This window comes from Diorhabda sublineata, chromosome 1, assembly GCF_026230105.1.
Source record: "Diorhabda sublineata isolate icDioSubl1.1 chromosome 1, icDioSubl1.1, whole genome shotgun sequence".
Lineage (NCBI taxonomy): Eukaryota > Metazoa > Arthropoda > Insecta > Coleoptera > Chrysomelidae > Diorhabda > Diorhabda sublineata.
Window position 1 is genome coordinate 1,616,926 of NC_079474.1, and position 25,143 is coordinate 1,642,068.

Consider the following 25,143-nt stretch of genomic DNA (forward strand, 5'->3'; position numbering starts at 1 on the left):
AAATTTTTATAAATTATTATTAATACTATCAGTAATTGCGAATTACAGATCAAAAAGCGATACAAATGAACATTAGTGAGAATTAAAAACAAAAAAAAATTAACCAGAAGTCGGTTGACGTATATCATCAATCTTCAATATCATTTTGACCAATTGGGTAGCTAACAAGAACTGTTGTCTCTTAGATCTCAAAGATTCGATCACATGTTGTTCTCTCATATTCAAATTACCTGTATTCATACAATCTACACCGAGGGCAGGATCGTTTGTAGCTGATTGTTTAGCCTACAAAAAAACACAAGTAGTTCAAATGAACTTCTCATATACAAATTATATAATAGATTGTTTTACCTAAAAAATATATCAGTTTTAAGTATTAGCAGTTCAAATGTACTCTTAATACAATATATCAGCAAAATAGTAAACAGGTTATAGTACGGAAATAGATACCGGTAGTTCAAATGAGTTAGTCATGCAATAGGTCAATTTAAACGAGGAATAAAACGATTTAAAGCACTAGTAGTTCAAATAGACGGTTAATACAAAAATCCAACAGATTTTTAGTGAAAACAAATTCAGCGAACGAAGATATTGTACAGATTCTGTTACTAGTAGTTCAAATGAACTTTTTAAAGTAAAAATGCATCAGATAATTCTAAATCTAAAATAATAATAAATGAAGCTTTTTTATCTTACTTTCAATTCTCCCAGAGTATGAATAGCAGACAAACCACTATTTTCGGCTAAAGCTAAAGGAATACTTTCCAAAGCCTCAGCAAAAGCTCTGTAGGCGTACTGTTCCAAAGACGCCAGTTGATCCGCCTGAGCAGCTACCGCTAGACTACAAGCTATTTCGGCTGCTCCTCCTCCGTATACCACTCTCGGTTCCTAAAAACATTTTAAAACAATCAAAAATAACCATATCAAAATATATAAAATGATTTAATACCTGGACTAAACTTCTGACAATGCACAAAGCGTCATGAAGGCTTCTTTTAGCTTCTGCCACCAACATTTGATTACCACCTCTAACTAGAATAGTGACGGCGCGCGAATTCGAGCATTCTTCAATTACCAACATCCTGTCTTTGGTGGTACCGAATGAGATTTCCCTTACTAAACCGGCGCTACCGAGTTTTTCAGGGCTGAGTTCTTCAAAACGAGGTACTATTCTACCTCCAGTAGCTATAGCTATCAATTCAATTTCCGGACCTCCAACCTTATTAAAGATTTATATAAACATGAAGAAACAGGGGGGAAACTTAGATACTCACCCATCTAACTGCTGGTAATTCTTGTTGTAACAATAAATGGTTAGCTTCGTCATCGAATCCCCATTGACAAATTGCTAATGTAGCTCCGGCTTTTTTCACTAAACTGACCTACAAAATATTAAAAAATCATTATTAAATCATTATTTTTACCACTATTACTAACGATTTCTTTGAATTTTTCCTGTTCATATTGTCTTAATTCTTTGTAATCATCAACGCTGGATACATCCAACTTATGTTTAGTCTTTGGTTTTGGGGGTTCAAATGGACAAGTAAGAATAGCTAATTTCACATTTTTCAATTCTTTAGGCATCTGTGGATGCGACATCGTTTTATCTATAACAACCCCTTTAACTAAAGTCGTATCTTCCAGCTTTCCACCGACTTTTCCTTCAACTTTAATGAGCTCAAAATTTACATCCTTCTGTTGTAAATCGGCTACAGCTAAAACTGCATTTACAGCTATTTCCGCCATCTGTCTGTGACACTTGTTAATAATTTTAGATCCTAAAGTAGTCATTGCTACTTTTATTAACGGTTCAGTATTTTCGGCAGACACAGGAAACAGCTCGGCTATTTTTTCTAAATGATTCACTGCAGTTTGGCAAGCTAATTCGAAACCATCGGCGATTCTAATAGGATGAATCCCTTTATCAAGTAGAGATCCAGCTTGTTCTAATAGGGCTCCTGCTAAAACTACTACTCCAGTAGTACCATCACCTGAAATAAGTCAAATTATAATTTATAAAATATAAATAATAAAAATTAATAATCACCGATTTCATCGTCTTGTGATTGAGACAACTGCACTAAGAGTTTAGCGACTTCGTTTTCTACATCCATCATTTTTAAAATAGTAGCACCATCGTTCGTCACAGTTACATCTCCTACAAATTGAAAAAAAATATCAAAATTACATAAAATAATACGTTAAATATGTAAATACCGTCAGGAGATACCATCATTTTATCTAAGCCTTTGGGTCCTAAAGAAGTGCTAACTGTATGTGCAATTTGTCTGGCTGCCAAAATATGCGACTGAAAACAAATTTAATTATCTCATATTTCATAATATGTACAAAATAAATAATTATTTCGAGTGTTTAATAGGAATTTTTGGGGAAATTATAACAGTTGTCATAAATAAAAACATAACCAACCTTAAGCGCATCTATTCCGGTTAATCGTTTTTGTTTGTCTTGATCTCTGAGAATTATAAACGGTCGACCATATTCATCGAAAGCGATACTTCCCGGGAATGAAGTCATTTTTGTTAAATTTATTTAACAAATGATATTGAGATGGTAGAGATTTTTTATAATTTTATTTTTCATTAAATCTATCAAATCCCGTGAAAATGACAGATGACTAAAGATCTGAAGTTAGCCACAAGCTGTCATGTTTTTACATCAAAGTTACTAGAATAAAAACGGTGTTCCGTGCAACTAGAAAAAAATATAAATTTCCAATGAAATTATTTTGTATATACCAAATAAACGTTTTTATGTGATTGAATTATAGTATGCTTATGCATTTTTCGATTTTCAAAAATCCTCATAGTCTTTAACCTTCTTACAGCAAAAAGTAATTCGCATTACGCATAAAGCTTTAACAGAATTTCAACTGATCATAATACATAGTTATTTTAATTTCCACAGCTGATATCTCAACTCGAAATAACCAAACCAATTAAAAAGATATATTGAAAATTCAATTGAATGAATTATTGAAAATATTCGGATGAAAATTTTCGCCAAAATTTCTAACCAATAGGTTCCTGATCCTGAATCAGATAGATCATAATCTGATTACTGAAGAAGACTTTAATGAAAGTTTCCGAACGGAACTTTCAATTTTCGGTGTAAATTTCAAATTTAAAACATAATCTACAAGAATTTTTGATTTTTATTACGTTTTTATTTATTTATTTAGTTGTGTTATAGATTCTAGATGTAATAATTAGTTATCAACGATATATCCACTCACACGAATTTTATACTATTTCAATACCCAGAAACAATTTTTATCTTGAAATATCGAAAAGTATAAAAATCGCAGTTCAGTAATCTTAGTCAGCCATTTAAGGGGAATAAATAATTTTTAATATTTAAAAAACCATAGACAAATACTCGTCAGCTGATCGTATTTACCAATTGGTTTACCAGATGGAAAATATACTGGCAGAATAATGAATGATTTCATAGAATAATCGTAAATGGTTGGGTTTCTCTTTATTTGTACTACCAGAAAAATATCAAAGAAATTATCTACTACGGCTCGATTAGTTAGTTTCTTATTCAGATCATGATCAGATTAATCCGATCATAGTTTATGAAAAGTTCTATGTTTGAAAGCAACTCGACACTTTAGTTTTGATGGTTGATAAAACTGCGTTTTGACAGTAATTTTCTATATTTCTGACGTTTCTTTTTCAGTATAAGCGTCCATTTTGTAGTTTCCCATGCAAAACGTGAATATATTGTTTCCGTTAAAGTTTTTTAAACACTGCGTTGTACTTAATAAATATTATAATAAAAAAAAAACAAATTTAACAACAATTTATTTATATTAAATGTCTTTTTTTATATGATTTATTTGTATCATAATGTCGGACAATATTGTTTCTAAGTGTGTACATATATCAGTGTGACGGTAATTTTTGTTAGAGACTATATTTATTTGATAATTATATTAAATATGGAGTTTGCACAACCACCCCCGAATCTAGCAATGCCACCTCCTAATTTAACCGTACCTCCGATGATGGGTAAGTTTTGATAAACTTATGTAAATATCGATAAAGTGATTATTACGATTTATAGGTGGATTTAATAATAATAATCGACCGCAGTTTCGCCCTTTTATGAATTTACATAAACCTTTACCGGGTCCTTTAGGTAATATGACCTTAGAGGATTTTGATGGAAAACGTTTAAGAAAATCCGTTATGAGAAAAACCGTAGATTATAATTCAGCTATTATTAAAGAATTAGAAGTAAGATTAATTAATTAAATATATAAAATTAGTATTATTAATTATTAATATTGATGATAGAATCGAGTTTGGCAACGTGATAGCAGAGATAGAAGAGCCCTTCAACCTGATCCTATGTATTATCCTGATTTAATGCCTCCTCCTAGTTATCCTGATAACCCTATTAATTGTGTTACTACTAGATTCGTTAAAACTGCTACTAATAAGATGCGATGTCCTATTTTTTGTATGGCGTGGACTCCGGAAGGTAGAAGACTCGTCACCGGCGCTAGTTCTGGAGAATTTACTCTATGGAATGGATTGACGTTCAATTTCGAAACGATTTTACAGGTGAAAACGTTTCTTCGACGTTTTCATGCGTTATTTATGATTTTTTGTGTTTAATTACAGGCGCACGATAGTCCGGTTAGAACGATGGTGTGGAGCCACAACGACAGTTGGATGATAACCGGCGATCACGCGGGGTATGTCAAGTATTGGCAGTCAAACATGAACAACGTGAAAATGTTTCAAGCGCACAAAGAAGCCCTACGTGGAATAAGGTATCTACAACTTCTCTTCGTTATTTTAAGATTTGTACACATTTTTATAAATGGTTGGTTTATTAATAAACGAAAATCCCTCCTTCTCCTTAACATTAGTGCAAATATTTGAAAGAAAATAGAATCGTGATAGAATCTTTGTGATTAACTTTTGCTGTGATAATATCGTGATGTAATAATTTTTTTTACGTTTTTTTTTCTGAATAAATTCGTTTGGTATAGCGATCGAGTCGATTCCAGGGATTTCTTTAAATTGGGCTTGGATTTGGTGCAGTTTGAGGAGATTTTTGGAATTGCGTTTTTTATTTTTCAACCTCATTCGGGAGATTTTGATCAATAAAAGAGTTTTAATGAAAATTTCCTTGTTTTATTTCATCTGCAATGGAGAAAAGGATTGTGGTGATGCTTTTTTGCAAGCAAATAAATTGGTATTTGAATATTTGATCTTCTGTTGTATCTTGCTTTGTATATTTGATTAATTTGATTGAAAATTAATAGATTTTTTAAATTTTTGATGTAAAAGCCGTTTTTTTTTGTTATTTTTAATTTACAAGTGAGATACAATGTTTCATATATTGAATAATTTAGTTCTTGCACTAATGAGATGTTAATTAGATGTGATTTACTTCAACTTTTAATATAATTTTTCAGTTTTTTACTAGAACCTTTGGATACGGAAACTTAAATAACAGGATTTTCTTCATGTTACATTACTTAAGGGTACCATTTATCATTTTACTTTATTTCACTTTTATTTTTTTTATATCAGTCAGTTTGAAATATTATTAATTGTGGTGTTTTTAATAATTTAAATACAAAAATTCATGATTTTTCTTATGTTATTTCAAGTTTTGTAGTCATTTTTGGTTACGAAATCTGTTTTTGGAATGCAAAGAGACCTTTTGTGGCTCAATATCCTGTACCAACTCAAATTTCTTCAGTTCTTTCGTTATTCCCAATTAATTAACATGTTTTTGGATTAAAAAGCAATTTTTTTCTTGTCAAACAACTTTAATAAACTCAATTTGGGACTCATTTACAGATTGACAATATTAAATCAAATTTTCTCATCCATTTTCTAAAGTAATAGTTTCAACAGTTCACAATATTGATAATTGTGATGATTTTAATATTTTGAATGCAAAAATTCATGATTTTTTCGCATAATTTGAATTTTTCAAGTTTCGTGGTTATATTTGTTTACAAAATGTGTTTTTGGAATGGAAAGAGACTTTTTGGGGCCCAATTTTCTTCAGTTCTTTCGTTATATCTAATTATCAAACATGTTTTTGGATCAAAAAGCATTTTTTTCTTGTCAAACTACTTTAATAAACTCAAGTTGGGGTTAAATTACAGATTAACAATTTCAAATCAAATTTTATCATTTATTTTCTAAAGTAATATTTTCAGTAGTTCACAATATCAATAATTGTAATAAAATTTTAATATTTTGAATAATAAATTCATGATTTTTCTCGCATATTTTAAATTTTTCAAGTTTCGTAGTTATATTTGTTACGATATCTGTTTTTGGAATGCAAAGAGACTTTTTGGGGCCCAATTTTTCGAATTTTTTAATCCTCTTGGTTATGAAACTTGTTTTTATATCAAATTATGATTTTTTTCCTATAAAACAACTTTCATAAACAAATTTTTTCATCAAATCAGTTTTATTTTTGATATTTTCTATAGTAATACATTTACCAGCTCGCAAAATTTATAATTGTGATGTTTATGAATAATTTTATCTCAAAAACTGATGATTTTTTTGGTATCAACTCAAATTTCTACTTTTCACAAACTTTTTCCACTGTAAAATGGTTTTGATAACTTTACTTTCGGTCTTCATTCAACACCCTCCGTTTTAAATCACATTTCGTCGTTAATTTCTTATTTGTTTCACGTTTTCTTTATATTAATTGGATATTCTATATATTAACAAAATATTAGGTTCATAATACTGATAATTTTCGTTGTTTTTGGTTATATTTAGTTACGAAATCTATTTTCGGAGTGAAGAGATACTTTTTTCATGTTAACTAATCTAAACAAACTCGATTTCTTTTATCAGTTTTTTGGTCTCGAAACGTGTTTTCTTATCAAACAACTTTAATCACCTCAATTTCTTGTAAAGGAACTTTTTTGCCTTAAATAACTTCTTGATTTTTAAGCTCCAATGAAGTCTACAAAAGCTCTATAGGGGGTCACATAAATATTTCAACAATTAAATTACGTTTTCAAAAGTTAATTAAAGTTTGAGATCGAAATCGGACTAATTGAGGTTAAATACTGTTTTTCCTACTCCCAATAAACTACAGAAGTGTTGACGTCACACACCGCCATTGTTAACGCAGGTCAGGAATCAATTTCCTAACAAAGTTTTTAATTGCATTGACGATCGTATTATTTTGTTATTTTTTCGTAATTCTTTGCCCGAAAACCTTCTGACACCATCTTATACAACAGTTAAATCAATTAAACGCTTTTTAAATAACTTTAAAGAACACACTACTTCATATACTTTGGAAAGTGAACAATAACAATATGACAGCCGTGACGTCACTCTCCGGTTGTCTATTATACTTTACGAGCTTGGTTTCAATAACTAATTTGTCGTCTTCAGACAATTTTCGTTTTAGTATTTTTATTTTTGCTCTTAAATTTATATTTTTCAATATTTTCCTCATAGTTGTATGCTCGATACAAAGAATAATATACAGGATGTCCTATATTTATATACTGCGATGTGTATCGACAATAATGTGTTATAACTTGAGCTTGTGAAATAAAATTTTGATTTGGAATGGACCAAATTCAAGCGAAAAATTATAAAATTAAAGTTCTGTATAATTTAAAAGGGTTAAAAACAACATACCATACAGAAAATAATGGAAAAAACATCGCATTTGAGGATTCGACAGTTGACAGCGGAATAATTTTGTCAAAAATATATACGAATAAAAATAAAATTATTAAAAGATGTTTTATTATCTTCCATATACATGGGTTGTCAAAAATTACCCAAAAAGGATATTTTTGATCGTCCACAACGTACTACTACGTTTCCCGTGTAGTTTTCTGTTCAAAGCTAGGACATTTTTTGTCGATCAACAGATGACGAAATTAGAAACCGTCATTCTCGACCATCATGTAGACATGGTTTCACTACACATTTTTTTAATAAAATACTATATTATTAAATGTAATATAGCCACCATATATTCCCGATTTAACTTCATGTGGTTTTTTATTTACTAATAAACCCGTATTCCTCCTATTCACTGAGAAATAATTTAATTATCACAAAAGGTAAACAGTATAGTCCGTCCCGCACTTTTTAATTATTCGAGGTTAGCTTGAAATATCATTGTTGCCAATTTGCCACTATTTACATGGTTAAAATCAATCAAATATACTTCAAATATTCAACAAATAATTAATTAGTTGAAAAGTTTATTTTGAAATTAAACACAAAATGTTTTCAAAATTATATTTGTATATTTCCAAATGTGTACAACAGTTATTAGAAAATTTCATTTTATAATTACGTAAAGTATTGGGAAGATAAAATATCAATGTGGCAACATCAATCAGCTACATTTCTATAAATATAATACGTTGATTAGGTATATACGGGGTAGTTCGTAACTTCTTTAGTAAATCGTATCTGATTTATCGAATGCAATATACGGGATTTTATACTACGAGGTATTACGAAACTTTTAACGTTGTACACATTTGGAATTTTAGTAAAAAACAAATAGTACTACGTGAATCTTGTTGTATTTAGCTTCAGCTCATCGGACAACAAATTCGTTACGTGTTCGGATGACGGTACGTTGCGTATATGGGACTTTTTCCGCTATCAAGAAGAAAGGGTTCTACGAGGTAAGTGAAAAACTTTTCAGGAATTTTTTTATCGTTTATATACGGATTCGTCTACTACCAAATATTAATATTGCATCTCAAACTGTTTATGTGGAGTTTTATATATTCTTATGTATCATCAAGCGGCGTTGCCATATCTTCCGAACATCATTAAATCTTGAGATAATTTTGTCGACTTGTTTATATTTACGAATGTGTCGTGAAGCGGTGTTGCCACATCTTCCAAAAATAAGTAAATATGAGATTTGTTGAAGTTGTATATAATATTTACGAATGTGCTATTTGGCAGCGTTGCCATATCTTCCGAACATCATTAAATCTTGAGATAATTTTTTCGAGTTGTTTATATTTACGAATGTGTCGTGAAGCGGTGTTGCCACATCTTCCAAAAATAATTAAATATGAGATTTGTTGAAGTTGTATATAATATTTACGAATGTGTTATTTGGCAGCGTTGCCATATCTTCCGAACATCATTAAATCTTGAGATAATTTTGTCGACTTGTTTATATTTACGAATGTGTCGTGAAGCGGTGTTGCCACATCTTCCAAAAATAAGTAAATATGAGATTTGTTGAAGTTGTATATAATATTTACGAATGTGTTATTTGGCAGCGTTGCCATATCTTCCGAACATCATTAAATCTTGAGATAATTTTGTCGACTTGTTTATATTTACGAATGTGTCGTGAAGCGGTGTTGCCACATCTTCCAAAAATAATTAAATATGAGATTTGTTGAAGTTGTATATAATATTTACGAATGTGTTATTTGGCAGCGTTGCCATATCTTCCGAACATCATTAAATCTTGAGATAATTTTGTCGACTTGTTTATATTTACGAATGTGTCGTGAAGCGGTGTTGCCACATCTTCCAAAAATAATTAAATATGAGATTTGTTGAAGTTGTATATAATATTTACGAATGTGTTATTTGGCAGCGTTGCCATATCTTCCGAACATCATTAAATCTTGAGATAATTTTGTCGACTTGTTTATATTTACGAATGTGTCGTGAAGCGGTGTTGCCACATCTTCCAAAAATAAGTAAAGATGAGATTTGTTGAAGTTGTATATAATATTTACGAATGTGTTATTTGGCAGCGTTGCCATATCTTCCGAACATCATTAAATCTTGAGATAATTTTTTCGAGTTGTTTATATTTACGAATGTGTCGTGAAGCGGTGTTGCCACATCTTCCAAAAATAATTAAATATGAGATTTGTTGAAGTTTTATATATTTACGAATGTGTCATCCAGCGGTGTTGCCACATCTTCCGAAAATAATTAAATTTGAGATTTATTGAAGTATATATTTACGAATGTGTCATTTGGCAGCGTTGCCACATTTTTTGAACGTAAATAAATTTAAAATAATTTTTTCGAGTTGTTTATATTTACGAATATGTCATTAAGCGACGTTGCCACATCTTTCGAACATAATTAAATTTAAGATTATTTTTTCGAGTTGCGTATATTTACGAATTTTTTATTAAGCGGCGTTGCCACATCTTCCGTATATCATTAGATTCCAGGTAATCCGTTAGAGTTGTATATATTTACGAAAGCGTCATGCTGCGGTGTTGCCACATTTTCCGAACATAATTAATATAATCTGTTCGGTATTTTTTTTTTTTTTCGTTCTTCTTGACGAATGTTCGATTATAGGTCACGGGGCTGACGTCAAATGCGTCCATTGGCATCCGCAAAAAGGTCTCATCATATCCGGTAGCAAAGATAACCAACAACCGATAAAATTATGGGATCCGAAAACCGGTCAATCGCTGGCAACATTGTAAGTTCTATTGCAACGTTTCAAATACAATCGATTAAATCGTTTATTTCAATTCAGACATGCGCACAAATCTACGGTGATGGATTTGAAATGGAACGAAAACGGTAATTGGTTGATAACCGCGTCTAGGGATCATTTATTGAAATTGTTCGACTTACGTAACCTTAGCCAGGAAGTGCAAACGTTCAGGGGACATAAAAAGGAAGCTTCCAGCGTCGCTTGGCATCCTGTACACGAAGGATTATTCTGTAGCGGAGGATCGGACGGCGCCATCATGTTTTGGCACGTCGGGTAATAAATTACCGTATATATATATATATATATATATATATATATATATATATATATATATATATATATATATATACAGGGCGTAGTAGAAAAATGGTAAAAATGTCGATTAAATTCATGTTTACAACGTATATTAGGTTAGGATTAGGTAAAGTTAGGTTAGGATTAGATTAGGTTAGGTTAAATACATATATAATCGCATATATAATCGTTAAATACATATATATCGCGAACGAAATATCATACAGGGAGCTTCGAAAATACCATATAACAAAAAAAAATTTGAGTTTTGAAGAGATTTTACCATTTTTCTTCGTAAATTTTCGTATTTATCGATCGGTTTTACGGATATCGTATTATTTTTAGAGCGGATAAGGAAGTTGGCGCCATAGAACAAGCTCACGATAGTATAGTATGGACGTTAGCGTGGCATCCCTTAGGGCATATATTATGTTCCGGTTCCAACGATCACACCAGCAAATTCTGGACGAGGAACCGACCGGGTGATCAGATGAGGGATAAATATAATTTGAATACACTTCCTGCGGGAATAGCCGGATTAGAAGACATCGATATGGGAGGTAAATCGCATCGGAAGTATCTCGATCGTGGATATCGATCGATTTTTTTTTCTTCCAGATGAACCTACTTCCATAATACCGGGTATGGGGCCGGAAGATAAAGTCGACATAACCTCAATTTTGGTAGACGATACTCAAGCTATACCCGGTTTGGATTTGGACGGCGTTATCAACGAAGAGAAACCCAAACCGAAGAAGGTGCCTTTCAGTAAGCCGATTCCCCGTAATTTCCAAGCCCAATGGAACGAAACCACCGGTGAGAAATCGATTTAGGTTTTTATCGTCGACGATTCGAAATGTTTTTTTTTTTTTTGTTTTTCAGATGATCCGACCGGGGCTCTTAACGAAGTTATCAGTCAACTCGTGGAAAATACGCCGGGAGTGGTACCCTTGCAACAGATAGCTCCTAACGCCATTATTATATACGGGAAATTGATACCGGTGGAACGTAAGTGGGTTCTGTCTGTAGGTGTGGTGTTTGAAACGTGTCCATTTCAATATTATTCCTTCGAATCCACTTTAATTCGTGAATATTCCAGATTTTCATCGATCCCAACAAATTCTAAGGTCATTATCAGAAATTCGATCATTTTTCAACGATCCCAACGAATTTTACGGTTAATTCTTTCGATTTCGAGAAATTCTACGGTTAATTTCCGGAAATTGGACAAATTTCTATCGAAACATACAAATCCTACGGTCAATTCTCCCGATTTTAACAAATTCTACGGTTAATTTCTGGAAATACGATTATTTTCCATTGATCCCAACAAATTCTACGGTCAATTCTTTCGATTTCAACAAATTCTACGGTCAATTTCCGAATAGTTACCTAATTTTCAACGATCCCAACGAATTCTACGGCCAATTCTTTCAATTTCAACAAATTCTACGGTCATTTCTAGAACTTGGACCATTTTTCCTCGATCCCAACAAATTCTACGGTCAATTCTTTCGATTTCAACAAATTCTACGGTCAATTTCCGGATAGTTGCCTAATTTTCAACGATCCCAACGAATTCTACGGCCAATTCTTTCAATTTCAACAAATTCTACGGTTAATTTCTGGAAATTCGATTATTTTCCATCGATCCCAACAAATTCTACGGTCAATTCTTTCGATTTCAACAAATTCTATGGTCATTTCTAGAACTTGGACCATTTTTCCTCGATCTCAACAAATTCTACGGTCAATTCTTTCGATTTCAACAAATTCTACGGTCAATTTCCGGATAGTGGCCTAATTTTCAACAATCCCAACGAATTCTACGGCCAATTCTTTCAATTTCAACAAATTCTACGGTTAATTTCTGGAAATTCGATTATTTTCCATCGATCCCAACAAATTCAACGGTCAATTCTTTCGATTTCAACAAATTCTATGGTCATTTCTAGAACTTGGACCATTTTTCCTCGATCCCAACAAATTCTACGGTCAATTCTTTCGATTTCAACAAATTCTACGGTCAATTTCCGGATAGTGGCCTAATTTTCAACGATCCCAACGAATTCTACGGCCAATTCTTTCAATTTCAACAAATTCTACGGTTAATTTCTGGAAATTCGATTATTTTCCATCGATCCCAACAAATTCTACGGTCAATTCTTTCGATTTCAACAAATTCTATGGTAATTTCTAGAACTTGGACCATTTTTCCTCGATCTCAACAAATTCTACGGTCAATTCTTTCGATTTCAACAAATTCTACGGTCAATTTCCGGATAGTGGCCTAATTTTCAACGATCCCAACGAATTCTACGGCCAATTCTTTCAATTTCAACAAATTCTACGGTTAATTTCTGGAAATTCAATTATTTTCCATCGATCCCAACAAATTCTACGGTCAATTCTTTCGATTTCAACAAATTCTACGGTCAATTTCCGGATAGTTGCCTAATTTTCAACGATCCCAACGAATTCTACGGCCAATTCTTTCAATTTCAACAAATTCTACGGTTAATTTCTGGAAATTCGATTATTTTCCATCGATCCCAACAAATTCTACGGTCAATTCTTTCGATTTCAACAAATTCTATGGTCATTTCTAGAACTTGGACCATTTTTACTCGATCTCAACAAATTCTACGGTCAATTCTTTCGATTTCAACAAATTCTACGGTCAATTTCCGGATAGTGGCCTAATTTTCAACAATCCCAACGAATTCTACGGCCAATTCTTTCAATTTCAAGAAATTCTACGGTTAATTTCTGGAAATTCGATTATTTTCCATCGATCCCAACAAATTCTACGGTCAATTCTTTCGATTTCAACAAATTCTACGGTCATTTCTAGAACTTGGACCATTTTTCCTCGATCCCAACAAATTCTACGGTCAATTCTTTCGATTTCAACAAATTCTACGGTCAATTTCCGGATAGTGGCCTAATTTTCAACGATCCCAACGAATTCTACGGCCAATTCTTTCAATTTCAACAAATTCTACGGTTAATTTCTGGAAATTCAATTATTTTCCATCGATCCCAACAAATTCTACGGTCAATTCTTTCGATTTCAACAAATTCTACGGTCAATTTCCGGATAGTGGCCTAATTTTCAACGATCCCAACGAATTCTACGGCCAATTCTTTCAATTTCAACAAATTCTACGGTTAATTTCTGGAAATTCGATTATTTTCCATCGATCCCAACAAATTCAACGGTCAATTCTTTCGATTTCAACAAATTCTATGGTCATTTCTAGAACTTGGACCATTTTTCCTCGATCCCAACAAATTCTACGGTCAATTCTTTCGATTTCAACAAATTCTACGGTCAATTTCCGGATAGTGGCCTAATTTTCAACGATCCCAACGAATTCTACGGCCAATTCTTTCAATTTCAACAAATTCTACGGTTAATTTCTGGAAATTCGATTATTTTCCATCGATCCCAACAAATTCTACGGTCAATTCTTTCGATTTCAACAAATTCTATGGTAATTTCTAGAACTTGGACCATTTTTCCTCGATCTCAACAAATTCTACGGTCAATTCTTTCGATTTCAACAAATTCTACGGTCAATTTCCGGATAGTGGCCTAATTTTCAACGATCCCAACGAATTCTACGGCCAATTCTTTCAATTTCAACAAATTCTACGGTTAATTTCTGGAAATTCAATTATTTTCCATCGATCCCAACAAATTCTACGGTCAATTCTTTCGATTTCAACAAATTCTACGGTCAATTTCCGGATAGTGGCCTAATTTTCAACGATCCCAACGAATTCTACGGCCAATTCTTTCAATTTCAACAAATTCTACGGTTAATTTCTGGAAATTCGATTATTTTCCATCGATCCCAACAAATTCTACGGTCAATTCTTTCGATTTCAATAAAATCTATGGTCATTTCTAGAACTTGGACCATTTTTCCTCGATCCCAACAAATTCTACGGTCAATTCTTTCGATTTCAACAAATTCTACGGTCAATTTCCGGATAGTGGCCTAATTTTCAACGATCCCAACGAATTCTACGGCCAATTCTTTCAATTTCAACAAATTCTACGGTTAATTTCTGGAAATTCAATTATTTTCCATCGATCCCAACAAATTCTACGGTCAATTCTTTCGATTTCAACAAATTCTACGGTTAATTTCTGGAAATTCGATTATTTTCCATCGATCCCAACAAATTCTACGGTCAATTCTTTCGATTTCAACAAATTCTACGGTCAATTTCCGGATATTGGCCTAATTTCCATCGATCCCAACAAATTTTACGGTCAATTCTTTCGATTTCAACAAATTCTACGGTTAATTTCTGGAAATTCGATTATTTTCCATCGATCCCAACAAATTCTACGGTCAATTCTTTCGATTTCAACAAATTCTACGGTCAATTTCCGGATATTGGCCTAATTTCCATCGATCCCAACAAATTTTACGGTCAATTCTTTCGATTTCAATAAAATCTATGGTCATTTCTAGAACTTGGACCATTTTTCCTCGATCCCAACAAATTCTACGGTCAATTCTTTCAATTTCAACAAATTCTACGGTTAATTTCTGGAAATTCAATTATTTTCCATCGATCCCAACAAATTCTACGGTCAATTCTTTCGATTTCAACAAATTCTACGGTTAATTTCTGGAAATTCGATTATTTTCCATCGATCCCAACAAATTCTACGGTCAATTCTTTCGATTTCAACAAATTCTACGGTCAATTTCCGGATATTGGCCTAATTTCCATCGATCCCAACAAATTTTACGGTCAATTCTTTCGATTTCAACAAATTCTACGGTTAATTTCTGGAAATTCGATTATTTTCCATCGATCCCAACAAATTCTACGGTCAATTCTTTCGATTTCAACAAATTCTACGGTTAATTTCTGGAAATTCGATTATTTTCCATCGATCCCAACAAATTCTACGGTCAATTCTTTCGATTTCAACAAATTCTACGGTCAATTTCCGGATCTTGGCCTAATTTCCATCGATCCCAACAAATTTTACGGTCAATTCTTTCGATTTCAACAAATTCTACGGTTAATTTCTGGAAATTCGATTATTTTCCATCGATCCCAACAAATTCTACGGTCAATTCTTTCGATTTCAACAAATTCTACGGTTAATTTCTGGAAATTCGATTATTTTCCATCGATCCCAACAAATTCTACGGTCAATTCTTTCGATTTCAACAAATTCTACGGTTAATTTCTGGAAATTCGATTATTTTCCATCGATCCCAACAAATTCTACGGTCAATTCTTTCGATTTCAACAAATTCTACGGTTAATTTCTGGAAATTCGATTATTTTCCATCGATCCCAACAAATTCTTCGGTCATTTTCTTTGATACTGACGCTTTTGTCTCAGTTTCTGCGATCCTATCAATTCTGCACTCATTTCCTCGGTAATTTTCTGTGACTTCAACCGATTCTATGCGCTTTCAATCGATCCCAACGAGTTTCACCTCATTTTCTTCAGTCCCAACTAATTTCCATCGATCCCAATCAGTTCCGGGTTTGTTTTCCGTCGATCCCAATCAGTTCTAGGCTGTTTTCCAGATGCCGTATCCATTTCCAAACATCCCAACGTATCCTAAAGCCGTTTTCCATGTCGATATGTCATTTTTTTTCCATTTTTAGCCGGTTCCAAATTAGAACAAGCGATTTCCGAGGGTCCGGACGCCCTTCAAAAATTCATCGATTCCGGCGAAATCGAAGAACTTCACGACGTCATGCCGATTATCGACGAAGCGTATCTGAACGACGATTACGACGGCGATACGAAAAAAGAAGAAGAATCGAATCCGCCGACGAACATAGCGGATAACGATACGGGGAACAATATGGGCGATATCGATTTCAGAAACGATACGGATTTCAGGAATTCCTCGTCGGGTCGAAGGGATTTCGATATGAGGAATCGACAGCTCGATGAGGATTTCCGGTTCCGGAACGAAGACGAAGATTTCAGGAACGCGCCGTTCGGACGAGACGATAACAGTTTCTCGGATAATTTCTACGACGACGGTCCCTCGAATACAGGTAAGAAAAAAAAATCATTTTCAAATCAATAATTATTTTCAATTTACGTCATTTGTTGATTAAATTATTCTAATTATTATTAAATAGGAAATATTGAGTGTAAATTGGTACATCCTGTATATATTCTCATGTTTAATTACCATTTTTATAATTATGTCTTAATTTACATAATTTTTTTCCAACCTGTATTCACATTTCGTCTCACCCTGTATTCATATTTAGTCACACCCTGTATTCATATTTCGTCTCTCCCTGTATTCACATTTCGTCTCACCCTGTATTCATATTTCGTCTCACCCTGTATTCATACTTCGTCTCACCTTGTATTTATATTTCGTTACACCCTGTAATCATATTTCGACATACCCTGTATTCATATTTCGTTTCATCGATGAGAAAACGTATTTTTACTATTAAACAGGTTAACGAACACTTTTTCTTGAGATATATTTTAAATAAATTAGTTTGGCAACGTTGTAAGTTATTGTCACAGTCAAGTTATCAGTTGAGATAAAATTAGCGGGAAATACAAAATTCAAATCGAAGTTACCGGTGATCAATTGCGCCAACTGTCGTTAAATGAATTTAACTAATTGCGATGTTGTCGAGATTTATTTTATTATAGAGATAATAGGAAAGTTTTATATACAGTGCAAATAATTTGTATAGAATAAATTAATTACTTCAAAAATTGTTTAATTATACAAAATATCGGTGAAATAATTATTTTAAATTCGAAATTTTTTCGAAATGAATATTCAAACGTGTCATAAATATAAAATACGAAAACTCGGCAACGCTGGAACTCGCAATAACAATAATGACAGTTCCTTATAATTCGTGATAAAATTGGCGGAAAATACAAAATTCGAATCAAATATACCGGGAATCGATTGTGCCAACTGTCGATAAATGAATTAAACTAATTGCGTAGTTGTCGGGTATCAATTTAATCCAAAGATAATCGGAAATAAATAATTTATATAAGTGCTATTAATAAAAAAGTAATAATTTTATTATTTGATGTTTTTTGGAATAACTAATTATAAGAATTTAACTTGGCAACGTTGTTACTTACAATAACAGTAACGATAGAACGAAAAAAAAAAATTAGCGGGAAACAAAAACTTCAAACGTGAGATATTAATGATCATATGCGGTGTTGTCGAGTCTTACTTTATTTCGTATTTATTATGAAATAAATGTTTTAAACGAAATAATTATTAAATATAAAGTTGTTTTAATAAAATTTTAAAAGTGATCTCGAAATGAGAATATTCGAAACATTTTTTATGAATTATAAATTTTTTTCGATAAAAATTCGGTATTCGAAAACGATTTTTCATTTCTTTCCAGGAAATTGGCAACGAAACGGCAACTTCGGAAGAGATTTCCGACATGGCGGTCCCCGTCCCAGATCCCCCTTCCGCCCCAGATCGCCACCCGGCGGTCACAGACCCAGATCCCCGCTGGGAGGCCCCCGGATTCGATCGCCATTAAACAGTTCGCGCACCAGATCCCCTCTAGGGGGTCCCCGAACTAAACCGCCGTTCAATTCGAACTTCAGAAACAACGATTTCAGAAATTTCGACGATCCGAGGAACTTCGCCCCGAACGACGCCCCCAGGACCTACGACGGCGCCGATTGGAACGACGAAGAATCCTTCGACGACAACTGGGAAAATCGCAGCGAGGACAATTGGAACGACGCGGAAGGAGACAGATGGAACGAACAAGAAGAAGACAATTGGCAAAGCGCGCCCGGTTTCAACAGAAGGGGCGGTCGGAGAGACAACAGAGGCGGAAGGGGCGGGAAAATGAGGGGTAGCCGAAGAGGCGGGGGGATAATTAGAGGCAAGAGGAGAGGTTCGAGGGGACCGCGCGGCGGTATCAGGAACCTCGGCGGGAATACTAGAGGTGGACGATACAATTAACGTTTCGAAAATATGGAATTTATCGGTAATTAAAAAAGTTAATCTATTTTGAGCTTAGTTTACAGGTAAAATCACCGAAATCAGGAATTTTTTTTTTCACTCCGTCCTATCTCAACTGTCATAATTGTCACTTGTCACATTTATTAGACGTATGTGAAATCGACGCTAATTCTAAGCTAATTTACGTTAATTTTTTTTAATTGCTGATCGAAGTGATGTTCTTTTGACCGATTTGTGATAAAAACCCTTTTTTTTTTTCGTTTTTATTCATTTAGCGTCGGATCGATGTGAACGGGAAAAGTGCCGGTGGAACCGCGTATTTGCTCTGGAACACCCTGTATATTTAAATCGATGCGTATAGATTGTACTTCTTTTTTTTTTGTAAAATAAAGTGAAAATCGATGATTTTTTTGTTTTATTTAATCGAATAACCGTGAAATTCTACTCCGAAAAAAATATCACCCTCGTTTTTTTCATATATTTCACAATTCTTCATAAATTTTAATGAAAACTCCAATTTTTTACCAAATACCATCAATTATCCATATCACAACAATTTTGACTCACCCTGTATCAATAATTGAACATTCAATCCACTTAAACCATAAATTTCACCCCACCCTTTCATATCTCTCGAATATAAGAACAAGTTTGATTCGCCCTGTATCAATACCTGATATTTTACTTCACTTTCCATATTTCTCGATAATCACAACAATTTTGATTTACCCTGTATCTTTTACCGAAATTTGGAATCTCCCGATTATCATAAGAATTTAAACTCACCCTGTATCAATAATCGACATCAATAAATTTCATCTCACTTTTCTATGTCTCCCAATATCAAGACAATTTTGTTTCACTCTGTATCATTAACCGAAATATCATCTCATTTTACAATATCTTCCAATTACCACAACAATTTTGATTCGCCCTGTATCATTTACCAAAATTTCATCTCTCTCGATTATCATAATTTAGACTCACCCTGTATCAATAAATTTCATCTCACTTAGCTATGTCTCTCAATATCAAGACAATTTTGTTTCACTCTGTATCATTAACCGAAATTTCATCTCATTTTACAATATCTTCCGATTACCACAACAATTTTGATTCGCCCTGTATCATTTACCAAAATTTCATCTCTCTCGATTATCATAATTTAGACTCACCCTGTATCAATAAATTTCATCTCACTTAGCTATGTCTCTCAATATCAAGACAATTTTGTTTCCCTCTGTATCATTAACCGAAATTTCATCTCATTTTACAATATCTTCCAATTACCACAACAATTTTGATTCGCCCTGTATCATTTACCAAAATTTCATCTCTCTCGATTATCATAATTTAGACTCACCCTGTATCAATAAATTTCATCTCACTTAGCTATGTCTCTCAATATCAAGACAATTTTGTTTCACTCTGTATCATTAACCGAAATATCATCTCATTTTACAATATCTTCCAATTACCACAACAATTTTGATTCGCCCTGTATCATTTACCAAAATTTCATCTCTCTCGATTATCATAATTTAGACTCACCCTGTATCAATAAATTTCATCTCACTTAGCTATGTCTCTCAATATCAAGACAATTTTGTTTCACTCTGTATCATTAACCGAAATATCATCTCATTTTACAATATCTTCCGATTACCACAACAATTTTGATTTGCCCTGTATCATTTACCAAAATTCCATCCTTCCCAATTATCATAATAATTTAGACTCACCGTGTATCAATAATCCACATCAATAAATTTCATCTCACTTTTCTATGTCTCCCAATATAACGACAATTTTGTTTCCCTCTGTATCATTAACCGAAATTTCATCTCATTTTACAATATCTTCCGATTACCACAACAATTTTGATTCGCCCTGTATTATTTACCAAAATTCCATCTCTCCCGATTATCATAAGAATTTAGACTCACTCACACTATCAATGATACACATCAATAAATTTCATCTCACTTTTATATTTATATCACGACAATGTAGTCTTACCCTATATCAATACTCAAAATTTCATCTCATTTCCATTACCGAATATCACAAAAATTTTGACTAATCCCGTATAAATAACCTGAATTTCACCTGACTTTTCCATATTTTCCGAATAAAGCAACAGTTTAGTTTGACCCTATATCTTGTAACTTTATAATTAATAGACAAAGACGTCCAATTAAAGTCTTTGTTAATGGACACGTGACTTTGACAAGTCGGCCATTTCGTTTTGGTGGCAAACAAAATATTTGTTCTTCGTTTGTTAACGTGCCTATTACGTGTTTTAATTGTGATTTTTGTCATTGTTCTTTGTAAGTACTTCGACAAAATGAATCCAAGTGAAAATTATTTAATCTTAAACAGTGATGTGAAGTGCCATACCACGAGATGTCAGATGAAAACCGTTACTACAAGGTAGGACAAATCAATGTCAGTACTTGAAGTTTGTTTTTATTAAGATAATTCACCGTATTTATTTATCACATCTCGTACGTAGATTAGTTTGTCAAATTTGCAAAAACTACTTTTTTTTAATGATATATAAATATAAAATGACATCTGAAAACTTTCTACATAAAATTAATAAGTTTCAATTCACAAACCTGACAAAATCTAAGAACTAATAGGAATTAGTCAAGTAAATTATGACTTTTCTAAAATTATTCCCGATTAAAAAAACTTAAAAACTGTATTTGAATTTACATTTATATATATATACTTCTTAAACATTTTCTTATTTAATATTTTGTATTGTTATTTACGACCTCCATTTTCCTTTGTCATTTTCGTAATTCAATTTTCTACATCACGTAGTAATTAAAACCGTATAAACTATAGAAATTCCATGTTCAAACGATATTCTCCCATAAACCTGTCAAAAAACATGTCTGTTACCGAAATAACTTTTGAAGGTCATTCAATGTAATTTCCATTACCTTCTATTGAGGCGAGTTAATTGAAATTTATAATTTCTATGATATATCAAAAAAATGTGTTGTTATAAGAAAATATAATAACACAAACGTCTTTAAATTTTAATACTTTCAATTAGTTTTTTCCTAAATATAAATCGTGATTCAATATTCTCCGTATATTTTATACATCACTTGTCTAACGAAAATATAACATTCCAACAGTGTTGTCAGATTTCCATAAAAAAATCCTTCATATATATTTCAAGGCACTAGTAAGTTCAGCAAACAACTTCGTAAAGTGAAATGTATTTTCATATTTTGTTTATACAACTAAGTTTAATTGAAATAAATTTTATTAATACAACAAAATGGAAAATTCCTTATTAAAATCATTCATTTCAGTTGAAAATCTTCGGTATTCATAGAAATGTTTCAATTACGGCAACTCTGCATTTCAGTTGTTACTACGTTAAACAACGTTGCCTATAATATATCTTTTTACGTAGATATATGTATAAATTTTATTTATATGAAAATAATAGAGTAGAAATTTATTTCTTTTTTACCCCGATGGTATAAGTATACGAATTGTGTGTTGGTAAATGACTTATACGGTGTATCAAAGCTGCTAATATAGCTCCTCCTCCATTAAATCTGTTTTATCTCTCTTTTTTTAAAAAAATTAAAACAAAATACTCGTTTCAACAATTTATTTCACACTAAAAGTATTTTTCGCAGATCTACAACTTTCCATATATTATGAAATTATTTTTATAAATTCAACGTAATTTTCTTCACGCCTTTTTAAAAATCCGACTTGGCAACACTGTGATTAAACAATAGATTCAAACATGAATATTTCACATGCGTGGGAAGTGAGGTTAAACTCATTCTTTCCATGATGTTTTTGAGCGATCTAATTTATTATGCGGACTCGTAGGGATTTACTAATAAAAACTATCCAACTATTACATTTATTATAATACAAAATATGTGTTACTTCAATTACGTGAACTAATTATTTTACATAATATTAATTTTAACGACTGGCTGTTTAAAGCACGTGTCCGTATTCATAGCCAAAAAAATTTCGAATAAAAATAAATCTCGCATGTGAAATAAAATCGGTATATACAAGGTAAATAAAAACATTTGTGTTATACAATAAGTGTATTTGGTATTATACACTAAGAAAAAACATTTTTAATCATATTTAAATTATAACTAGTTTACATGTGAATAGCTGAATAGGTACAACAGGAACAGGCCAATAAAACATGTATTAGAAAAGAAGATTTATTAAATAGAATTTTAACCAGCAAAATATTTTTCTACAGTTTCGAAATTTGAGTGTGGGATATTAAAATGTTATTGTCGAATATTTCGGTCGAAATTTAAAAATAGACGTTGAACGAGGAGAAGCGGTGAGCCAAATATTGAATTATGTATCGGCTATGACGTCAAATTGAATTTAAATATTCTCTTGAATTGTTTTCAAATCAATGCTATTTTCAAAATAAACACGAGATTGAATTCATAAAGGAAAACTGGACGTGATTTCAATGCATTTAATCAAAAAATAAAAGAATTAGTATTCGATATATACGAGGTGTCCCAAAAGGGAGTTCACATTTGAAACAACATAATCCCATGGGAAAGGGGGCTCTCACGAAGGCCATTCATACATTACGTCACACGAATTCTAGGATATCAAAGACGTTAATAAGCTTAGTACCCCCCTATCTCCTGTAATACAAAAAGTACTGTCATATATTGAAAACTTTTTAGACGATCCTCGTATACTAATAAAATATCGTATCCTTGACAACAATTTTTCGGTATTCAGTTACTCATATGAGCGTGTTGCGGCCTTCCTCGGAAATAGGACAAACCGTCTATTTTCGTGACATTCTTGGATGATACAAGTTTAAAAACAAACAACATTCAATGGGGGTTTTTCAAAAAAATTATTCATCCTGATTAAAAATTGATGCGAACTATTAAAAAAATCGAACGGTTACGAAAAGAAAGTAAACATTAGAAAATAAAAAAAAATCTTCCACGAAAGGCGTGAGAGAGAGGCTTCAGTAGGGCGCCCCCATCACGTCAAGTTTACGTGGGCGTTTCAACGTAGCCTTGGACGCCTAACGACGCTCCCGACGCTCTCTGAAACGCAGTCAGTGCCGAACATCCTCAGTCGCAGATTTCGACTCACTTAAAACGCCACTTAGGTCAGTACTAGACAATTTTTATAATAAAAAAAAGTGATTTAACAGTGTAGTTATTTTTTAAATAATCAAAAAGGTTATTAGTAAGTATGCGTGACATAATTTCAGTGAGGTAGCCTTATTTTTTTTATAAAATATGTTTATGTAATCGACCAAATTCTATTTTTAAAACGAAGCTTTCGTGTATTCTCCAGATACGGTTTGGGATATCGGATCAGCTTTTTTCGAATTATCTATTTCATTTTAAGCGAAAATAAAGTTCTATTTTCTATACAATTCATTCATTCATATTTTATTCATTACCCAAAACACTTTCTTATGTTTTTCATTCAAACGTCATACATTATCTTCTGCAATAAATTTCGAGGCCTTTTACACTTTCGGTATCCATCCAATTGCTGTTTATGCCATATTAACTTTATCTTATAAAATTTAATCTAATTTCTTCTTCTTTTTTAATACAACATGATTAAATGATCATATAAATACCTTCAATTCGAGCATTTCTCTTTATAGAAAATTCACGATTCCTCGTATTTATTTAAAATTAGAATTACATTGACGTAACTAATAATTTAAACAGATGTTTTTACTTCAGTATACATACGATATAAGATGATCCCTATTATGCAATCAAGGTTAAAAAGATATTTGTGTTATTTGAAAGTGACCTCGTTTAGACAAATGAAAAATTCATAAACTATTTAAAAGTAGATTTCTTCGAAATGTCAACATTCACGTACTGTAATTGTTGCTTCATCTATCTTCGTATAGATGTCTCTGATGATGCTATTGACATTTGAAATTAAACAAATAAAATTCTCATTTAAATATGATGCTTGCAATACGGCTAAATATATTCAATATGTTCAATTGCGATCACTCAAGTTACTACTTATAGATAATACGAATACCGCATGTGTGTAGATCGTCTGTTCTAAATTTGAAAATCTATTTTCGGTGATTGGCATAACATGTCCCACATTAGTTAGCATTTATAATGAATTTAATATCAACACATCGAAATTCTCATAAAAACCAACCATAAAAAGCAATTTATTTATATGCTTTTTTATTTAAAACTTCGGCTTCTACCTTAATAGTACATTAAACTTATATCTCGCAGTTTGGTAATTAATCTGTATGTTTCATTGGACGAACTAACAAAATTATAGTATGAGAAGC

General features: G+C 32.3%; 3 protein-coding genes across 9 annotated transcripts in view; 2 read left to right on the forward strand and 1 right to left on the reverse strand.

Moving 5' to 3' along the window:
• The window catches only part of LOC130452203 (T-complex protein 1 subunit epsilon), a 26,223-nt gene continuing 1,080 nt past the window's right edge, over positions 1-25,143 (reverse strand). Inside the window, exons 2-9 of the mRNA XM_056791503.1 lie at positions 2,434-2,718; positions 2,221-2,311; positions 2,051-2,161; positions 1,438-1,994; positions 1,275-1,382; positions 950-1,219; positions 697-888; positions 1-285 (exon numbers count right to left, since the gene is read on the reverse strand). Coding sequence (XP_056647481.1) covers positions 100-285; positions 697-888; positions 950-1,219; positions 1,275-1,382; positions 1,438-1,994; positions 2,051-2,161; positions 2,221-2,311; positions 2,434-2,541 — 1,623 coding nt within the window. The 5' untranslated portion in view covers positions 2,542-2,718 and the 3' untranslated portion in view covers positions 1-99. The remainder of the gene's footprint in view (positions 286-696; positions 889-949; positions 1,220-1,274; positions 1,383-1,437; positions 1,995-2,050; positions 2,162-2,220; positions 2,312-2,433; positions 2,719-25,143) is intronic.
• LOC130452192 (pre-mRNA 3' end processing protein WDR33) lies at positions 3,686-19,202 on the forward strand. Its single transcript, XM_056791498.1, has 12 exons — positions 3,686-4,040; positions 4,096-4,268; positions 4,329-4,598; positions 4,659-4,810; positions 8,601-8,698; positions 10,368-10,494; positions 10,552-10,785; positions 11,152-11,366; positions 11,425-11,622; positions 11,689-11,814; positions 16,462-16,863; positions 18,220-19,202. The coding sequence occupies exons 1-12, from the start codon at positions 3,971-3,973 to the stop codon at positions 18,795-18,797; spliced, it is 2,643 nt and encodes an 880-aa protein (XP_056647476.1). The 5' UTR covers positions 3,686-3,970; the 3' UTR covers positions 18,798-19,202.
• The window catches only part of LOC130452212 (uncharacterized), an 18,593-nt gene continuing 14,185 nt past the window's right edge, over positions 20,736-25,143 (forward strand). For 2 of the 7 annotated variants that reach the window (XM_056791512.1, XM_056791528.1), the window contains exon 1: positions 23,803-23,961. The gene's annotated coding sequence lies outside the window, so the exon portion shown is untranslated. Of the gene's footprint in view, positions 24,042-25,143 lie in introns of all 7 variants that reach the window. The other 5 variants (XM_056791527.1, XM_056791518.1, XM_056791524.1 and 2 more) reach the window with 5 other exon arrangements.